We start from the raw sequence: 21,803 nt of genomic DNA, 5'->3' as shown, positions 1-21,803 counted from the left end.
CCGCGATGGGAAAAACTGAGGTTCTTTTGTTTGTGAATGACACTACTTTCTGGTACCCTATCTCGTGGCCATATCATTTTGAAACACTTCCCTCCCTTGCTAGGAAAGACAAAAATGTAGGAGTACCTTTGCAGACCAAATTAGTCAAGTCACTTTGACCTGCTTCTTGTTTTTAAAAACGCTTTGAATTTTTTTCCCGTCATTCCATTCGAGCTACAAAAATCTGTAATTGTTGCTTTAGTGTTATCAGAATCTACTATTGCACCGCTTTATTTGTTAATATTCAACAACGATTGCTGAACCAACTACAGATCCTACAAAATGCTGCTGCTCTTCTTCTAAACATTACAAAATTCCAGTTAGGTTCCAGTGGTAAGTCCCTAAAAGAATGTTAGGATCTGCTTTCTCCAAGAATATAGTGATTCCCACATTTAAAAAGACACTTTGGGGTGGAAGGTTTATCTCATCCACCAGAAAAATGTGGAACTGACTACCTCTGCACCTAAAAGTTCAGTCTAATCTCACTAATTTGATTGAATTGCTCATAACCTGCCTGTAGACAAACTAACAGTTCCTATAAGCTTTCAGCCAAGCCCAGACAGTTCGCTAGTGCCAAGAGGCCCATGGGCATATTCGTGCTTTATAACATTTAAATTCATTCATCCTTATTTACAGAAAACACTGGAAATTCTTAAGGTCCAAGGTGGCCCGATGCCATTATCAATTAAAGGTACTCCCTTTTGGACTGAAGGCTGCTCCCAGGATGTTCACTAAATGCATGGCTCCTGTGGTGACTTACTTGAGAAGGAATGGTCACCAGATTTTTCCATGTCTAGACGAGTGTCTCATAAAAGATCTGTCATTTCAGGCAGCGAAACATTACACAACAGCCTGTCTCCAGATCTTCAAGGATCTAGGACTGAACTAAACTAGGAGAAATCTTGACTCAATAAGTCAAAAAGATTTACAGTTTGGTAAAAATGTTGGACATGATTGCATGCAAGGCATATCCCACTAGAGACAAAATAAAAAAAAATTGTCAAAACTTGTCTATAATGAAAAGATAAAAGATAGGCAGACAATGGATTCATGCGCAAGAATAGCCCCAGAAAGAAAGATGGCTATGGCCTGATGGATGCAAATTGCATTATTTCAGTAGGCCTGATGTTTATAAGTCCAGAATCTCAGTATGTAATGACTACAAATGCATCCGTGCAAGGATGCGGAGCACATTTGCAGGATCTAGAAGTCTGTGGCAAATGGTGTGTTCCAGAGAATAGACTGCATATAAACCTATTAGAATTAAGAGCAAGGGCCTTAGGCCTTGAAGCTTTCCCCCTGAGAAAACTGAACTCAGTTGTATTAGTTCACACCGAGAATGCGACAACAGTGTACTAGCTGAACAAGCAGAGAGGGACAAGATCTCAACTGCCATTCCTAAAACTAAAAAAATGCGAAAATGGACACCCACAGCACAGACCGTTGAGGGCTGTTAAGGGAGCACCAGGGGGCTCAGCTGGCTCCTTGTATGCATCCATCCTGGTGGCATCTAGAGCCGGCTTTGCTCCTGCCTGATGTGACCAGCTGTTTATTACTGCTCCCACCGGGCAGAAGCAGTCTGAGTTTCCCTGCCCCGGAGAGCGTGGACAGGGAAAGAAAAGTCTGCTTCTACCCAACTGAAGCATTTTTAAAGACCCAGTTGAATGGGAGCAGACATACCTTCTTTACCAGCGCACCTGATGGTAGAGAAACTACTGTGCCCTGGGAGTGGGCTCCCGGTACACAGTGAGCAAGCCTCAGTGTATGGGATCCCTGGGTACTTAGAATCAGGAGGGGGCAATATGACCCACTCGCCTATACATTTAAGTTACGACCATGTAGTTGGGGAGTTCAAGAGGCCTTTCCAGGCTTGGGGAGAGGACTGCACACCCCCTTTCCTTTACTTAGTAGGGCAGGGAAATACAGACTGCTCCCACCCGAATGCAAAAAATAACTCTTCCCACTGGGCATCAGTGATACCAGCTCCCGCAGTATGGGGAGCCGGCTGGGGGTTCCCCCTTCGGCCCTCAACCCCTCCTGGGGCACTCACCTAAAATTAAGACTGGGCTCCGGGGATGGGGTCACCGGTGCCACAGTAGGGTCAGGGAGGGGGCTGTGTGACCCCCTCACCTAATATAAGAAGTCAAAATATATATGGTAGTTAGCCCAGGAGAATGGGGTCCCTGGGGCTAATAGTGGTTTGGGAGGGGTCCTTCGCAACCCCATCTCCTGTCAGGAGGCTGATTGCCTGGGGAGGGGGGGGGGTTCGATGCAGGGCCAGGCTGTATGTTAGGCAGTGTGGCCAGCCCCGCGCTGGCCATGGCTAAAAGCTGTGTGCGGCATGGGGTTGCTAGCCTATGATGGTTTGGTTGCAGGGCCTGACCGTCCTCGCCATGCACGGTAATATCTCCACGTATTATATTACTCATGACATCTTTTACATCATTGATAATCTTACTGCAACATGTTAATTGATGACAAAACTGTGCATAGCTGGGGCGCAAGTTTTAGTTATTTTAGGGCACTAGTTACAGTTACTTGAGATAACTATAATTGGTAGATTTCAGTTTTTTGTTTTTTAAAGTTCAAAACGTTACGTTGTCATTGAAATTTTCACTGAACTATAATGTGACTTTACCCTTTGATTTTTATGTATTCAGTTTCTTCAGTTTGTGCTTTTTGCTTCTCACCACCACATACTAGTACGTTATATCAAGTTTGGTCCTGCTTACGATTTAGATTAAAGCATGTGAATCTAAGAAAGATTCAAGACTGGAGAAAGAACAAGGTACTTACCTGTACACTGTGTGGTTCTCCAGTATTGATATCTTTCCTAGATTCACATACTACCCTTCCTCCTCCTCGTTTTAGGAGATCGCTGCATTAGATACCTCATTTGTGTTACCTTTTATACTTGTGCTCTGAAATCTGAGGTATGGTGGCCCTTGAGAGGAATTGAGAGTCTGGGGCTGCTTTCGGATTGGTGAGTTTGGTTCCTTTTAAAATGTGAATTGCATACCAATGTCCCTGCCTTAAGCATTCCTATTCAATACTTTGCACTGCCTATTATAATTACCGTGGGTCTCCCACCTTCACGACAGTGAAGATTCAGGCATGTGAATCCAAGAAAGGTACGATACTGGAGAACCAAAGTGTACAAGTAAGTAACATGACTTTTTTTTATCTGTGTAAATTTAAACCTGGTATTTCTTGATACTCTCTAGGTGTAGTCTGTTTTTGCCCATTTAGCATCTAGTAATTCCCTGCCCAATTTTGTGTTGTTCTTCGTCATTAGCCCCATGATGTTGGTTGGGGTGATTTTAATCAGAGTCCTGTACGATTGTAATTCAGTCTTCCTGCCCCCGCCGTGTCAGTTTAACCCGTTGCCCGCTCATGATGGAACCACTCCGTCATGAGCCACGGGTGCGCTGTGCTCATGACGGAGTGGGTCCGTCATGCTGCGGCCGTTGGCGGCCGCTCCTCCCACGCGCCGCTAATTCCCCGCCTGTGCGGGTGATTAGCGCAGTGGGTGGAGTCATGACGGAACCACGCCGTCATGAGCACAGCTCACCCGTGACCCATGACGGCGTGGTTCCGTCATGAGCACAGCGGCGCCGTCAACCCCCCCAAACCCCCCCAGCGCTGCGGCGGAATTCGCGCCGCAGCTAAGGGGTTAACTGGCACCATGGTTGCTATCTTTGTTTCTTTTCTTCATGTCAGATATGTTGCTCTCACTAAGGCATTTATACCGCTGATATGCTGTTCATACCTTGTGTCGTTAAATGTGTTGAAGAAGTACTGTTATCTTATAAGTCTATCCTTGTCAATCTTGCTGCCATTCAGGCACATCTTGAGCACATCCCTGAAATGCCACTAGTGCAGCGAGTTGTCCAGCACGTATGCCAACTTTGTCCTCATATATTTGATATATTTCAACGACAAGTGCCCAGCACATCTCGTCAGTTTCAGCCTATCAGACTTGAGCTTAATGTAAGTCAGTATCCTCTCATGACAAGTGCCTGCCTCTGGGTCATGCCCTTCGGCATTCCTTTTACTGCTTAAACATGTCACAGGCCACTGTACCTGGGTTAACAGATATTTTTGTAGTTGGGTGCTCCTAACCTAAGTTCAGTTACAGGTAATTTCACTTTGTCAACCATAACACTCTTCCTACCTGTGTCTCGGTGTAAGTCAGATAAGAGAGCGTGCCGGTCTTAAAGTCATGAAAAGGAGAGCAGCTTGTTTAACATGTTTATTATAGACACTACAGTTCTACCAGTTGGATATGAGTGAGCTTTTCCAGAAGGCATCTGATTTGCACATTACAGCCAAAGGCCTACCAATATTGCCATCTAGTCGTTTGTCATCTGTTTGATAAATGTGAACCCCTAAATATTTGAAGGTCTCAGATTCCCACTGATTTGGAGACTCTGGCAGACTTTTCACCCGTTGTCTTCCCTCGGCTGCTGTGTTAAGACAAGTTTTCTCCCAGTTCATCTTGAGACAGAGATATTTTCAAAAAGCTCCAGTGATTACTTGCATTACTCTGGTATAACAGTGCATCATCTGTGTATAGCAAAATCATATGATGTTTGTTCGTTGTTGAGATTCCTCAGTCTGGGCCCCTGCTTCTGAAGAAACTAAGTTGAGGCTCCCTAGCCAAAAGGAAAATCATGTTTAACTGTGGGCAGCCATTCCTGGTTCCTCAATACACTTTGCACTGCTTTGATATTACATGCTCTGTGCGCACTCTAGCATCAGTTTTTAATATATTTAGCCAATCCAAGCAAGCATCTCCGTGCCTATCCCCAGTTTGCTAAAGAAGGCAAATGGGTATTGCCAATGCAAAGTGTCAAATACTTTTTCAATGTCCAGAGATAGGCATACACAGATGTTGGGTTGTATTCCGTGTAGCATCTATGATGTGAAATGGCCTTCTCAATTTATAGGCCAAATTTCTTCTGGTTATGATGCACCAGTAGTATTAACCTATTTCTAGCAACTGGTCCAATATTTTATAGCCCAAGTTAAGCATGGATAGTGGACAGAAAAATATAATCTCCAGTTGGTCATTTTCCGGTTAGGGCAGGACAACCATGGCCATCTCATTGGTGGACAGGGGCTACACGCCTCTCTGAAAGATTGATACCTAGCTAGGAGGTGCAGAGCCAGTTGCAAGGAATATGTCGCATAGCATTCTACCTGGAGTACATCTTGTCTTTCCCTCCATAGCTGGTCTGTGGCTGATTTAATCTCATCTATTTTCAGTTAAGCATCTAATGCCTCTCACTGTTTCGGTGTCATCTCTGGTAACCTCTCAGCGTCTAAATTTCCCTGTAGTGCAATATATTGTCTCAAGTTAAGCAGGTGTGCCGCTATCTGCCTGGGGTTGAGCCGGCACTCTGTGCAACCTTTCCACCCACTGTCCTCTCTGATTTCACTGAGATTCCACTATTTGGGTATTGTTGTGGCATGAGCGGCCTATTGCATGGTCTGCTCAGCTTTCCAAGATGCACATCTTAACCTGTAAATCAGAGGGCTTGGTTTGAAGTTCCATGATTCTAGGCCTGAGTGCCAAATGCATTGATTCTCTTTCGGTTACATTCTGTGTTAGCTTTCTTTGGTCTGCTTTTTGTAAACCTGCATGCAGGTCAGAGTGGAATTCTTTTGACATTCCTGCCCTTAAATCTGTATTGCCAACTGTATCATCTCTAGTTTTTCTGGGGCTTTGGACCATGTGAACGTATCCTCTATCGATGGCCCCATAGTTCTGTGTTCTCCATGTGGCTGCTCTTGTGATGTTTTCTGCTTAGTTGACTGCTGAAGCGTGTAGGAAGCTTTTTTTGTACTACCAACTGAATTGGTTTATTCCTTATAATCTGTGCATTTCAGCATCAACATTTTGTCCATCCAATCGAACTTTGACTCTCAAACTCCCCATTGCTACTCTCAATATTCAGCTGCTCCCACTGCGGTATTTCTGGAGGCTTTTTTCCTTTCACTTGGACGAACATTTCAGAGTTTTCCCTTCCTGTGTTATCCCCATATTATTCTCATGTGCTCTGATCTCCTTTTTCCTCTTGACTCCTTAGTTCACAAAGCCTGTAAACTGTGTTATTGGTCCCACTAAAGAAATCTAACGCAATCCTGTTTTACCCCATAAACTAGACCTATATCTCTTCTGACATTTCCCACTAAACTGAGTGAAATGTTCAATATATCACTCACCAGCTGCTTCAAATCTAATCTTCTTCTCAACCCTTCTAAATTGGATTTATTTGCCACCTACAGGGTAGAATCAGCTCTCATGGCGACCATGGGTAGCATTTATAACATCGTGGATCCGGGCTTTGCCCACCATGCTCTTCATATGGCTGGCCCCTCTTATCTTTAACAGCGAGTCACACCTCACTGCCTCATCCAGTCAGTCTGCAAACAACCATCTTACAGTCGTCCCTTACATTAAGTTTGCAAAACATGGTGGCTGTTCTTTTTCTTACCTGGATCCAAAGTCATGGAATGCTTTGCTGTTGTTTCCGTATGCAACTCTGTGGGCATATTTGAAAAACATTACCTCAAAACTTTGCTGTTCTATTCTTGATTGTTGTCATCGATGTGCTGTGTTTTCTATCAACTGGTTGCCTTTAATGGGCAACAGCCACGCTATACAAATCCAAGAAATGCACAAAATAAATACAAGGCTTGTAAAGAGGATTCAATTTGGTCCATGGATTATTCTGGTTTTATTCCTACTAATGTCTATTAATGTTGCTCACTTTTTCCCCTTTGTGTGCTCCCGTAACGGACTTTGTGGTACACACTCTGGCATCTATTTTCTGCTTAGGGCATTAGTTCTTGGTCAGCTCTTGACCATTATGCTCGTAGTAGGGCATTCTCCATTGGATGAGATGTTTTCAGATGGCTTACCCAGGAGATTGCAAGCCTTGCTCTTGATTGTTAAGAGCAAGTGGTGCTTGGGGAGAGACCCAAGATAGAAAGTTCCCACTGAGACCTGGAAACAAATTGTCCCTTCTGTATTTATTGCTTTATTACAAACAAATAATTGCTGCTACTTGAATCTTTTAACCCCTTCCATGCTCATGACGGAATGGTTCCGTCATGACCCACGGTTGAGCTGTGCTCATGACGGAACCATTCCGTCATGAACCCGCCCGCGCAAGATTCCGCCAGCACAGCGGCGGAATCTGCGCAGCATGGAAGGGGTTAATGCACAGAAGTAAAACCTCAAATTGAATCTGTTTCCACTAGTCTTACAATATGAATCACCTGATGAGAAACTGCAGATTTCTAGACTTGTAGGTGGGATTTTTGACTATGAAAAATCCAAGTGACTGAAGAAAGTTTTGTAAAAGTAAGTCTGGGTTGGGGGGTGGGGGGGATCAGTGAAACGGGTGTTCTCTCTGATTTGATACCCTAACACAAAACACCAGTTACCACTTGTGACCTTGACAGTTGACCTACTTTGTGTTTAGAGATCTAACCTCTGAGAGAAATTAGAGTTCCATAATTCCAATGTATTAAACCAATGTAAACTTTACGACAGTGAACATTAGTTTCCAAATTAATTTGTGGTAAGCATTTACCAATGCATTTCACACCTAAGCGCTTCTTCATGGACTTTACAGAGAAGAAAACCTGTTTGGAAGAGCAGACACACAAAATGTAATATCACACCGACCGACATCATTACAGTGCATCCACAAACAAATAATATGATGGAAACATTCATGAGCTAATTCAGCAAATGTGATAAATACTAGAATCCCACATATTGAAAAAATGCATATACAATAGGTATCGGTGAAAACATGAGTCCAGAGGTCATTGCAACTTAATTTTCTGATGCTCCAGCACTCTCACTCCTCTAGGAAGAGTGGTATTCCGGAATCACACCGGAAGTGCGGCCATCTTCATTCCGCTGCAGTCTAGTGGTTGGAGGCGCACACATTATGTAATGTGCCCGCCACCGCTGGCACGCAGCGGACACAGATAAGCACTCACTCTGCCTCCTTCTCGCCTTTTACTTTGCTTTTATTACACTTTTTATGTTGATTTTAAAACCGGGCAAACTTGATTTTTAAAACTGGGCAAACTCACTGTAGAATTGATTTTAACATTCTATGCTGCTAGACTAGGATATCGAACAGTAGCATTATGTTCTGCTCCTTGAATATATTTAGTATTAACTGTGCTGAATCTGTGCAATATGTATTGAATTTCAATTTAAACTGACACTAACCTGCTTAACTCTGCCTCACGTGCTTTGCAGCTTCTACACTTCCGCTCTCCTGTGGAGAGCCTTTCTCGTACATTTTCCGATGCTTCAGCTCTTTCACTCCTCTAGGAAGAGTGGTATTCCGGAATCACACCAGAAGTGAGGCCATCTTCGTTCCACTGCGGTCTAGTGGTTGTAGGTGCATGCATTATATAATGTGCCCGCGGACGCGCGCAGCTGGCACCCAGAAGGTATGCCAAAGGCAAGTCCGTCTGCGGCCGAATCACGGCCAGCAGCCAGCCACGCTGCCTAAATTTCACCAGATATGCTGTTAACAATAGATGCTTTGCTTGTCATTAATATTTCTTCACAGAATTGCAATAATTACATGCATCCTGATAACTGGAAGGGCTCTATAATGTGTAGGAAATGCAAATTTTAAGCTTAGCCCCCAACTTGAACTGACTAAAATACTCTGGAGGCCCTCTAACTCACTGCTAGGGGGACTGATAAATGCGTGATCCTTATGTCTGCATGCTCAAAACATTCATGACCTGATCCTAGATTTAGACCTCGATATCCTTTTCGGTACAGAAACCTGGCTAAGCGAGGGGTGCAGCCGAGATATCGCCCAGTCCCTCTTTCAGGGATATACCTTATATAGACAAGACAGGCCGGAATTACGGGAAGGAGGGCATGGAATACTTTATCACACATGCTTCAATGCTCTACGTTCGATATTTCAGACCTGAAAGGGGCGGATAATTGGGGATTTTACTTCCTGGTTGACGGGTCCACCTCCTTCCCTGGATCCCTGATTTATCACCCACCAGGCCCAAACTCCCTATTTCTAGCTAAGCTGGGTGACTCCTTGGCCCCTTTAACTCTTTGATACTTCTATTTCACCCTTCTGAGAGACTTTAACATACACCTAGAATGTAAAAATGAGCCAGGAGTTAGACATTTTTTAGATACCCTGGAAACCCTGGGGCTAGAGCAGTTATTATTCTCCCCGACTCACTATGCTGGACACAACTTGGATGGCATCTGCTCTAATCATTGCTCTCTAAGAGTTAATGCCCCTGTGCCCATGCCTTGAACCGATCATTGGTTCGTCCCATTTGAGATAAATCGCAAACTTACCAGCGATACATCGTGTCGTAACCATGTCACCCTAAAAACAGTCCGTAAATGGAGCAAAATGTTAGTTCATCCTGACCTCAATAATAATAAAGCAATGGACCTTAGGACCTCCGGGGAGCAGAGTTTATTGGAACTCTGCGCATAGTGGGAAAAACTCCACGAGCAGAGCGGAATTTCACATCCAGGCCTAAAGATTATTGAAATCATAAGTGATTGTTTATTAAATGGCTAAACCCTTCGATGACTGATGAAACAATGAAAAGCCACAAGCCAAATGTGTTGTGATTGCCAATGGTTGTTTATGTGTGTAAATTTGTTTCTAGCTCGAAAGTTAATAAAATGCTACTGCACATTTGCCGTGCATTAGTAGACTGTGTGCAAAGGTTCACTGGTCACCTATCAGTTGCCGATTGCTGTATTTAGGTGTTAAACAGCAAAGCCATTGTGAGACTTATTGGCTATGTCAGTGCTTGTTTGTGGATAGGTGTAACCTGGCCACTTTTGAGGCAGTCTGGTAGGGATCCTTGGGTGAGTGAGGCTCCATAATGGGAGTAGGAGGCGAATGGACCTAGTTGAGGAGTTTTGAGGGAAAGGGATTGTTGAAGTGAGTAGAGTATTTCATAGAGGTCAATAGTTTTGAGATGCCATTTTCAGCGAAGGTTTGAAGCTGGACGAGGCAGCTTTATTTTTAGGTATGCTGTGTGTGTTACTTGGGCTTTCTTCCTGAACAAGTAGTGTGGGGGACTGATAAATGCGTGATCTTTATGTCTGCATGCTCAAAACATTTGTTTGCACAGTAGGAGTTTTGTAGCATTCTGTAGCATTCTGCATATTGGTGGTGATAAACCAGGTTTTCTAAGCGAAGAAGGAGGCAAAGGCATAGCAGTTAGGTGGTGGTTTGTTTTCCTAAGATAAGTAATCGCTTTTGCGGTTAGTCTGTTTTTAACACCTTTGAACAGTTTTGTTGGTCGATTGCAGAGTCGAGCGATCTGCCTGTTGTCGGCGCTATGTCTTTGTCATAGATGTTTGAAGTTGGCCAGAGAGGGGGTATATCTTCATGTTCTTTCTGCAAACATGAGGTGCCTCCATTCTTCTTTAAGATTACCATTGACCCAGGGGTTGAATCTGTTAGACAGGATTCTCTTTAGTTGTTTGGGGGCAATGGAGCCTTTGATATTTGACATGGAATTGATGTAGTGCTCAATGTGGTCATGAACATCATTAATAGGCGTTTGGGGAGCAGGATGTCGTTACTAAGAGCCGACATAGTGAGTGGGTTAATGTTACAGGTGTCACAGATCCAATAATTGTTTTTCACAGGTTGGCCTTTAGAGATAATTGCCCTTTCTGAAATGAGGCAGGTGACGCAGTGGTGGTCAGTCCAGTGGCAAGGAACAATAGAATCAATTGGTAGGAGTTTCTCTTTCATAATGTTTAAATCGAAGGTGGCCCTTTTGTTATGGATCGGGTTGTTGCAGACTTGGGTAAGGTTGAGATCCTTGAGGAAGTATTTAAAGCTGTACACAAGAGGGTTGCTGGAATTGCTCCAGTGAATGTTGAAGTTGCCAAGAAATATCTGGGTGTTATGTTCTTTAATAATTTATGGAGATTATTTCCATTATCTGTTCAATGAACGTGTGGTTATCTCCAGGAGGGTGGTAAAACGTGTATAGAGAGTTGAGTTGTTATTGGTGACAAAGTTGATACTAAGGTATTCACAGGTAGGGAGTGAAAGTGACTGTGTTTGTTTCAGGGTTAGTGTGGACCGATATATTCAAGCTAGGCCACCTGAGCGGCCTGAAAGGTCTAGCTTGATGTCATGACTGTTGAGGACTAGAATGTCAAGAATTGGGAATGAGGATTGAAAGTCCGGATTGGGGACTTCTTTTGAATGCGTCAACATTGACCAGGATTATTGGCCGCTACCCTGGCCCTTTGATCTTTCAACACGCAGAGCGATTAGCGTTTTTTAGGGTACATAAGCTGTCGGTGAATGCGGAGGACCTGGGCTAATGTCTCTTGGACCACTTTGTCTGCTTAAAAGTTTGTGGATTCTGAAATTAATTTTCGATTGGCGAAACCATGCCTTCATCCAATTGGATTTACTTTTTGGAATCTATTGATTACCGTATACTAATTATTTGAATCAAGATCAGGATACCTGAGCCCTGACGAAGTTCCATTCAGAACGAAACACGTTGGCTGATGTCTCCAAAAAATGCTTTTAACCTGAAAATATAATAAAGGAAATATTTTGAAAGACATTTGAAGCTCATTGACTCCACCCTGGTGCACTGTCCTTCTCTTTATGAAGAATTGGGAATGAGGATTTGTTCAGCCAAGTGTAAGTGAGGATAAGGATGTCAAGTTCAAGATGAAGTTCAAGATCAGCTATGTCTGCTGTGTGTTTCACAACTGAACGACAGTTGTGTAACAAACATTAGGGGATGAATTGGAGGTGTTTGTTGACTTCTGTGAGATGGGTACTTGTTTGAAGGTAGCTTTATTTATATGTGAGATCAAAAAGGACTAGCCTATTTGTGAATTTAAATAGACACAAGACTGTAAGGCAGGGTACACACCATTTTGTTTGTTCATGAAGCCCTCACCCACCAACCTAGTTGGTGGCATGCTTCATCATCGGGCCCACCCAGTGACACCGAGTGTGTCCTGGGTGTGCTTCGACGCCTGGATACAGCGGAGCAGGTATGTATCTGAGTGTGCAGTGTAGTGACGTGAAGGTGACGATTTAAAAGCTATGCAGGGATCCCAGTACCCGAGGGTAAATTATATTTTAATAACTGGGTCACTGCTAGCATTAAAAAAGGCTGTTGGATGTTATAGGAATGTTGATTAGGGTTTCCTACATCCAGGTGTGGTCTACATGTTTCAGCCAGGCCTTTATGATTAAAACTGGCTTTCCTCAGGACCAAAGTGTGTAGGTGCAAATTACTTAGATTTAAGTGATTGTGTAATTTTGAGAAATGTGTAGCACTCGCTAAGGTGCTTTACATGTGAGAGGGGGATTCCCTCTTAGCATTTAAACATCCAGCAAGTAAGGGCCGCTTTCTTTAAAAAGATACACTCCTAAGGATGGTGCATCGTCTGGTGTGTATCCTTCATCATGCCCTTCAGACTCCAGTGATGCGCCCATCTCCGATGTTTGCCATCTGAGGTTAAAACTTCATTGCAGTCTTTCTTTATTTGGATCTGGTTTGTTTATTTGTGTAGATGAGTTTTGTTTTATGCACTAGCACAAACATTTGTTGACACATTTCAGTGCATGTTCAGAACACAGTAGATTGATTCGATCAACCTGTAAATGTAGTTCTAAAAATACCAGCTTATGTTATGAGATGTTGGAGCATGCACTGGTTTGCAGGTGTGCGGAGTAGGAATGTTAAAATATCCTGGTCTTTTATGAGTTGTTCCCGTGGATGCAAATGCTTTGAAGGCAACTTATACATTTTCATCTAATAGGCGTGCTAAAGATTTGCAATGCAAAAACCAAAGGAAATGATGGACGGAGTGTTGAACATTGCAAGCACTCACCCCCCGTCAACTGATCTGGGTTTAATCCATCACCGTTCTTTAGCCCACTCTGCCACCCCAGTTCAGACATGGCCATATGCAAATCAGTCTGACCCTGTGCCTCATGGGAACAGTCCAGCCCGAACTGCCAGGCCATGTCTTCCCTTTGCAATGACCATGAAAAACCTACTGTTATTGTGCTAAATATGGCCTTGATTAATCACGATACAATTGTATTGAAAAATAAGAATATATGTTTAGTATATTTTTGTCCTTTGTATTCTTAATTACTTGCTGGTTTTAGTAGACGTGTTGAATCTACTAAATGTACTTTGTTCATGCATTATAGTTTGGGTATATGCGGTCACAAATATAACATAAGTAACTTTAACTATAAGTGAAATTGTGCTACTATGATATATGTATTTGTCTGTATATTTATTTGAAGCTAACATTGTAAAAAATGACTCATTCTCATCTTATGTTGTTAAGAGTGTCTTTCTTATGTTTTCTAAAACATAAGAAAACGGCAAAAAATGATGTATTATGTTTTGTCAGCTGCAGTGTGAACACTGCAAAAGCAACAGTTTAAAATTCTTCTATAGCTTTCAAAGGTGCATCAGGCAGTGCCTTATAAGTGAAGCATCATTAGTTTTTTTTTTACACGCAAATTGGTGAATCACAATCTGCAAAGATCTTGGGTTTCAAACCGTATGATGTCATCTGGTCCCTTACACCCTACAAAATAATATCCAATCCGATCATGACTTTATCTGATCTGCTGTTGTAGGGAACTACAGTCACTTATAGATGTTTTTAATCTCAAAACATGAAGGGGTGGGAGCACACTCCTTCACTTCCCAGCACAGTTCGCCCCTTAGCATTATGGTAAATACAGTTCTTAATACATGCTTACATGAGATTTTACTGGAGTGTTCCACCAAGGTTTGTGCAGGTTAGTGCTGCACATCTCTAGACACATGTTTATGGATTTCTTCCGTCATCAGTAGAGATAAAAACACATTTTATATGGGGTTGCTGAGCAGGCTGCCAACAATCCTTACAGGTCTCAGTACCTCTCACAGGCGCACTGGTGCATCTCCACAAGCTCGTCAGCTCAATGACTTAAGGCAGCCTTTTCAAAACCGGAAGGGGTGGGAACACACTGCTTCACCTCCCAGTACAGTTCGCCCCTTAGCCGTTCTCAATACATGCTTACTTGAGATTTTACTGGAGTATTCTATCAAAGTTGGTACAGGTTAGTGCTGTACATCTCTAGACACATGTTTCTGGATTTTACCAGGATGCAAAGTGGCGAACTGTGCTGGGACTGTGAGGCAGTGTGCTCCCAACCCCCATTCTGTTTAAAAGGCTCCCTTGAGCCAGCAAGCTGACGAGCTTTGGAGATGCACCTGTGTGCCTGTGAGTGGTACTGTGACCTGAGAGAATCCTGGCAGCATTTCCAGCTACCCCAGATGATTTTTCTTTGCTCTCTAATACTGCTGCTGTCTACTGATGACGGACTCAACCCAGAAACACGTGTCTAGAGATATACATCAATGTCTGCACCAACTTTGGTGAAAAACTCCAGCTAATTTTGAAGTAGGTTTGAACTGTGTACTGCATTTACCAGGATGCAAAGGGGCGAACTGTGTTGGGACTGTGAGGCAGTGTGCTCCCAACCCCCATTCTGTTTTTAATCTCACTTTAACATTTCACCAGAAGGTCCTGTGTCTCGCTTTACAGCCCTAGCAGTATACGTGCAAGACAACATATATATTATTGTACAGTAACCACGTATTACACAGATATCAATACTACTGCTGAGGAAACCGTTCACCTCGGCATATCAGAATCTTGTTAGTACTAGAAGTAACATTTTCTATAGCTCTTTTTAGACCAGTTTATGTGTTCTCTCAGTTGTGCTCTCTGTACTCCTGACATTTCTGCATAGTTGAGGATAATCACATACTGTTTTTTGCCGTTTTAAAACCTTGTTAAAAATAAGTACGTTTTCTACAGTGTTGCTCTCTTCTTTGTTGCAGTCCACTCCTTTGCATCTAGCTGCAGGGTACAACCGGGTCCGCATAGTGCAGCTGCTACTTCAGCACGGTGCCGATGTGCATGCTAAAGACAAGGGGTAAGCAGGATTTGTTGATAATGTGTAGCAACGGTTGATGTTCATTTGCATCTTTGTATGTGGGTTGAAATGTGGATGTTAGATTATTTACTGGCGTGTCAAAGCAAATGAAGGCTTTTCTGGTAACTCAGCTGATTTTAATGTGCTACAATACATAATACTTTGAAAGCAATTGCTTTTTTGTGCAACTGTTATCAGTAGCTTTGTATGGTTGCAATATATTATTTTTAAGGAGGAGTATGCATATATGTTATGTGAATTTGTAGAGCGCAGCTAATCAGCCATGAGGGTATTGAGGCTCTGAGTAGGGCAGGCCTGAGGGGGAGGAGGAGATCATGGCCGTTTCATCTGGAAGCGCCATGTCTTGAAATTCCTTCGGAAGTACAGAAGGTAGGGGGATGTTCTGAGGTGTTTCAGGAGGTCATTCCAGGTCTTGGCGGAGAGCTATGAGAAGGAGCATCCTCCTCAAAACGTGTTTAATAGTTTTACTTGGACCATCATTGCATCTTAAGGTAAATTGAGGGCTATGCTTCTCTCCGCCTCGCAGATCGCAGGAGACAGCACAGGTGTGCAGACACTGAACACTGGTATCCTAAACCGAGAACCCTTAGTGCTGCTACCAGGGCCATCTTGAAAGATAGTGCCCATTGGAAGTAGATGTACTACACATTGGCTTTGAGGTCATTGCCAAGAAGCATATTCCACTAGTATTGAAATAACATAGCAACCAGGCCCACCCAGTGTCTTCTCAGAGGGAAACCTTTTTGAGAGATTTAATCCTGAAACTGATGGTTGTAGAGGGGCCGTGTAAGTCTTTGTAGGGGAACCTTGTCAGAAAGCCGACTACTTGCACTGGCCCAGCTGCTTCTTTAAGAAACCTAGCTGACAACCAAGAATAAAAAAAACAAGATTTTCTCTTTGTAAGAAGCTGTGAGGGTGGGTTCTAAAGCATTAGTGTTGGGAGTTTTTTTTCTCTTTCTGTTGCTATGGAAATTATATTCAGTTTTCCGCTATTTGGAGATACAGTATGAGACAATGCACGTAATTACATTGCAACATAAAATTAATGTAAACCCTGTATGTTTTGTACCCTGTTCTGCTGAGCAAACAACTGCAGACAAAGCCTGCCTGCCTGTGATTTAACATTGGATTTGCCCAAATTCAACTGGAAAAAGTCAACTATAGTTAGGGTCAAATTGATAGCAGGATTGAGGTCCCATTTGATGAAGCAATGCATCACTTATATCAAACTTTTTTTTATGTAAAACGATTCTTCCATTGTTTGGATTTCACAGTCAACAAACAATTCACATTAAATATTAGAATTTCTCTTAAACTAAGCATTGCAGTTTTAGACAGCTTATGCAGATCTGTAGATCAGACTCTGGATTCTCAAGATGGACTCTGACACTTCTGGCTTGGAGTTCAAGAGGTCTGTTCATTATACCTGGTGTGCATGTCGCTAGTGGTGATGCTTGACTGTATAGAGGTGATCAGGCTCACATTTTATCACCATCAACTCTGGTTACACATTCCCAGTTGATCTCATTATTATGTTTCTTTACCAACCATTCACTGCATAGCCTCTTGTTTTGTCACATCTACTCTCCAACCTTTAAAGACCAAAGTTTGTGTTGCTGGTAATCATTGTTACTGCTCCGAGCCTTCAGGGTGCCTTCAAGTTCAATGTTGTGCAGTTGAAATGCAATGCCTTCTGTTCCAGGCACTCTGTGAGAAAAGTGTAAGGTCACCGTTTACTCTCAGATTTTGGTCGATCATGCCAGTATCCTCTCCAAGGAGGACTTGCTGTTGCTCCCCAAGGGAGCAATTTAGATTGGACTAAGGAATGTGCTGTTAGTCCATAACGTGAAAAAGGATGGGGATTCTTAATGGTCTTAAACCGCAGATGACCAAACTTGTTTCTCAACAAGTTGTTAAAGATGATGACCCTTGCATAGGTTCTGCTACACTTGAACCAAGAGGATTAGTAGGTGTCGCTGGACTACCTGGATGGGTACTTTCATGTACTAGTCCTGCAGTCCCACAGGAAATATTGCTGTAATTTTGTGGTGGGGTCAGACCACTGCCAGGTTAACATCCTGACTTTCGGCCTTACATCGGCCTTCGGGTCTTTACAAAGGTCATATCAGCTATTTTAGACAGTGCATCTTTAAAGGTATTTACAGGTGCTAACTGGCAACACCAAATCCATGTGGTACTGCAAATGGGCAGGTTGGCAATGGGGTCACTGGCTCCCTGTCAAGAGGTGTTGAGGCTGTGGTCAATCGTCAAGCAGGGTCCCTTGGCATCAGGGAAGTTCTTCTAGCATCCTCTTGTTGGCCATGGTTGGCGTTGGCACCTGGAGATGGCACAGGGCACCTTTGGTAAGTGAATTTGGCCCCTGGTAGATATTTTTGTCACTTTCGAAACCACTCATTGCCCAGAGTACCACAGTGTAGAGTTTCCCTGTTGAGGCTATCTGGGAGTCGTATTTTGCCTTTGGTGGGACTTCAGCCTCGTGTACACTTTCCTCTTTTGTACCTCTAATACCACTGGCTCTCCATAAAGCCAGGCGAGATGAAAGGCCCCTCATTCTGATTGCACTTGACTTGGCTTGGAGGGTCTCATACCCCGAACATGGAGTCTTAGTATATGCCCTCCACTTTGGATGCTTCTTCAGGAGTATCTGCTGCCTTATGAGCAGGGCAAACATTCAGTACCTGAACTTTCACAGTGGCATTTTGGCCAAGACTTTAATTTTCAGATTGTTTGACTAAATTTTCCCCCTGGTGTAAAGCCTACATGACGTCAGTTTAGCCTACAAATTATCATCTTTACTTTATGGTGCTCATGTTCACCCACTATCCGCATTGCTTAGTCTTTAATGTTCCACCTGGTGACTACAGGAAACTAAAGGAAAAGCCAATGGGATGACCCCTGGGTGCTGACAGGGACCATACATGCGCTCAGGTGAACTAGTTGCTAGTGTAAAACATACACTTTTACTGCCATTTGAACTACGAATGAGGTGTGGGCTGAAGGATAAAGAAGATTCTAATATATGCTGTTCATCTTTTATGAACTTTATTCTTGAGTACAGGAATTAAAGGTGTAAAGCTGCTTTTTCGGGCTTTGTCAGCTAACAACTGAATCTAAAGATGTGTTTTTTTTATGGTCACATATATGCCCCATGATCACACATTTAGGAATTCAGCATGCTGGAGTAGATTTGCTATTTTGTTGTGCTATAAAGTTCTATTATGTTTTTTTTGGAAGTCAAATGGTTTAAACACAGTTATTGCTCATGGATACTACTATATGCAGATTCCTCACCTTTTGAATATGCCATGCATCGAACTGAATCTGGAAGTTTTCAGCAGCATCTCCACACTGGTGGTGGTAGGGTGCGGAGGTACGGGGGCACTGACTTCATTTTGGCTTCAGAAGCGACACCATTGTGACGTCACTTGAGCCATAAAATGCCTCCACAGCTCAGCTCCCAGACATCAGTTCCCTTTTTACATGATCAACTTCAATCCGAAGCTTCTCTCTCCTGAGGGAATTCTCCACACAAATATTTTATTGATCTTAAAAAACAAATTCTTTACAGGTGCAGTACATGGTTATTTCACATTAAGCATTCAGGTTTCATACTCTGCGGAGACTGTGATGGAAATATTTTCCATCATGGACCCTCATGATACTTGCCTGTGGTGCCTAATCACGTCAAGGCCTGAGCCTCCTGCACAAGCATGCACCATATGCACATAACAGAGCAGCAGATCAAGTTGTTTGTGGTACAGGCTGGGGATGGTTTCGAGCCAAATGGAAGTCGAGGCCTAAGATAAGGACGCCGGCGTCACCACCGCTGTCATCAAAATCACCCCGAAGAAGCACAAGAAAAAGTGATGCCATGGCTCAGAATTGGGCCGATTTTCATTAGGCAAGTCACTACGGTGTTGCCCTCCCCCTCTTTAGACCTTCTTGTTTGGAGCTGGAGGTAGATGAGCTTCCTTCAGAGGATCCTGTGCTTGCGGCGGTTACTTCTGACCTGACCCCGGTCCCTGGTCCTCTGACGCCTGCAGCAGCTAGGCCCAACCCTGGTCAGCAATAAACAGACTTCCCGCTCTCTGGGGACAGACCCTGTCTCCTACTCAAACACCAGGTTCAATGTCTTCTGCAGGGCCATAGTCTCCTTGTGAGCGTCTTCTGGCTCTATCGTTCCTATGGAGTATGCATGTGGCACTATGCCGGCTGCGTATGCTCCGGCACCATTTGCACTATTCCCCCCATTGCCCCCCCCCCCCCAACTCTAGTGCTGATGCCAGCTTCAACTTAGGTACTATGTCAGACTCTGCGAACTCGCCATATCACTGCAGCATCATCCTGGATGCCAGGTCAGCGTTTGCCCCCACTGGTGTTGCATCTGACCTCACCAGAACAGGTCTCTGCTCCTGATTCTTTACTTCTAAGGGAAATACCTTGTCCTCAAAACAGATCTAAAAGGGAGACACAGCCTCTCATGAGGAGGGATGCTATTTCATTGGAAATAGAAGTTTGATTTCCTAGAATGGCAAAATTGGGACACCGATAATAATGGTGATGGACAGTCAGCACCTTGAACCTAAACGTTATAGCACTCATGGACGCAGGAAGAAATGCCAAAGCCCTTGAACTACAGATCCCTTCAGGAAAAGCCAAGGCTAACCTCCCCACTGAAGTGCTACACCTAGCTTGCACAGCAGAACCTCTGCTACCTTTCAATGAAGCTTTCACACAGCCTGTTCTTGCGGTGTGGGAGCAACAGACTATTTCTCCTGCGGTCAACAGAGTGATGGCCAGGAGATATAGACCAACTCCTGGCATCCCAGTATTTCTCTACACTCCTCCGTTGCCAGAGGGCCTTGTCGTCCAGGCCTCTTGGTCATTGAAACTAGCGCCAGGAGCTTTGTCCACTATGCCCTAGACATGACAGTATGGCCATCAAATCTCTTTAATGCAACTTGCTTGATGGGAGATTATACTTAAGACCTATGGGACATAACGCAACTGGTGACCGCAAACGTGCCTGACCACCTTCAACCCCTCTTCACAAATTTAGTGAGGGATGGATAAACAACCAATAAACAGGCCATCAAGACTGGTCTAGATGTTGCAGAATCGGTGCTAGCATGCATCGCTCAGAAACTAGGTTTTTATGCGAAATGTCAAATTTACCTGAAGGGGTCTCCTGTTTGATAGGTCATGTGTACTCGGAGTAAAAGTGGATTCAGGTCTGAAAAAATTTATGGAGAACAAGACCAGTGTTAGGTCACTGTGCCTACAGACTTTGAAGCAGCAAAATTAGAGGCCATACTGGAGATTTTGAGGCTTCTCTAGTGGTTGCTCCTTTCGAGGCAGACTGCAAGCTCAAAGCTCCCAACAGCAACAAGCCAAGCCACCGTAATGCCAATATTGAGGATGTTTCAAAGGTAGAGGCAGTCGGAACACAGGACACCAGTTGGATAATGGGTATCCTCCTTTCCACAGGCCTTGGATGCCATCACTCATACCCCTGATACAGTCCTCCCATCATTCAGCAAACCACCTTCTGATCCTTCAGCAGGAGTTGGAGATCTTAATTTAAAAAAGTGTAGTGGAACTGGTGCCTGAGCATGAACGTTTCCAGTGCTGCAATTCCAGGTACGTCCTGATTTCGAAAAAAGATGACTGTTGTTGTCTGATCCTAGACCTAAGGGTGCTGAAATGGTTTTTGGGAAAGAACAAGGTCAGAATGCTGTCCCAAGTGTTACTTGCATTTGAGGCCGGAGACTGGATGGTGTCTGTCAACTTGCAGGGCACATATTTTCATATACCAATGCTGCGGTTGCACAGTAAGTATCCACGCTTCATGGTGGGATCAGCATATTACCAGTTTGCAGCCCTTCCATTTGTTCTTACTTCAGCTCCACATGTCTACATGAAGGTGATTACAGTGGTTGCTACCTATTTCAGATGTACAGGAACCCCAGAGTTTCCTTACCTAAACAACTGGCTCTTCAAAGCTGGGTCTCCGGAGGTGGTGGTGCAGCACTTGCAAGTCACAGCGTTTCTGCTGGTCAGCTTGGGCTTTTTAGTCAGTGAGCCCAACTTTCACATGGTGCATTTTCAGTGCACCCTGTTGATAGGGCTAATGCTGGACACTACATCAAATTGGGTCTTTCCACCTTCTCAAAGGAAACAAGATTCAGTCTATGATTCTGATGTTTCACTATGTAGCACAACTGCCAGGCCTGCTAGCTTCCTGCATTCTTCTAGTCACCCACACATACATGCAAATGAGGATCCTCCAGTGGTGCCTCCATAAGCAGTGGTTCTAGCATTTTTGAGATCGACAGGATGCTGTCCGTATCTCTTGTGACACTGCTGTGGATTTAATGTGGTGGAATGTGGATGGCAACCTGGTTCAAGGTGTGGGGGGAGCATTCCAGCTACCACTAGTAGTGTCATCTGTCATTACGGATGCTTCCACACTCCGTGTGGAGCTCATGTGGAGGACCTGGTGAACAGAGGCCTCTGATCTCCAGAAGAGCAGTTGTTTCACTTTAATCTGCTGGAACCACGGCAAATTCAACTGGTGCACCAAGTCTTCCTGATTTCCCTTTGCGGTCAGTCTGTCCAGATCTTGACCGCACAACCGCTAGGTAGTACAGCAATAATCGTGGGGTATAGGGT

The 21,803-nt window shown here is 43.8% G+C and overlaps 1 protein-coding gene across 4 annotated transcripts in view; it reads left to right on the top strand.

Annotated features, from left to right (window-relative positions):
* LOC146866435 (poly [ADP-ribose] polymerase tankyrase-1) overlaps nt 1-21,803 on the top strand; it is a 555,840-nt gene that overhangs the window by 174,030 nt on the left and 360,007 nt on the right. For all 4 annotated transcript variants that reach the window (XM_085636500.1, XM_085636501.1, XM_085636499.1 and 1 more), the window contains one exon: nt 14,995-15,089. In XM_085636500.1, coding sequence (XP_085492626.1) covers nt 14,995-15,089 — 95 coding nt within the window. The remainder of the gene's footprint in view (nt 1-14,994; nt 15,090-21,803) is intronic.

Source organism: Triturus cristatus, chromosome 2_1 (assembly GCF_964204655.1).
Source record: "Triturus cristatus chromosome 2_1, aTriCri1.1, whole genome shotgun sequence".
NCBI classification, from domain to species: Eukaryota; Metazoa; Chordata; class Amphibia; order Caudata; family Salamandridae; genus Triturus; species Triturus cristatus.
This window is presented reverse-complemented; position numbering and strand designations above follow the sequence as displayed.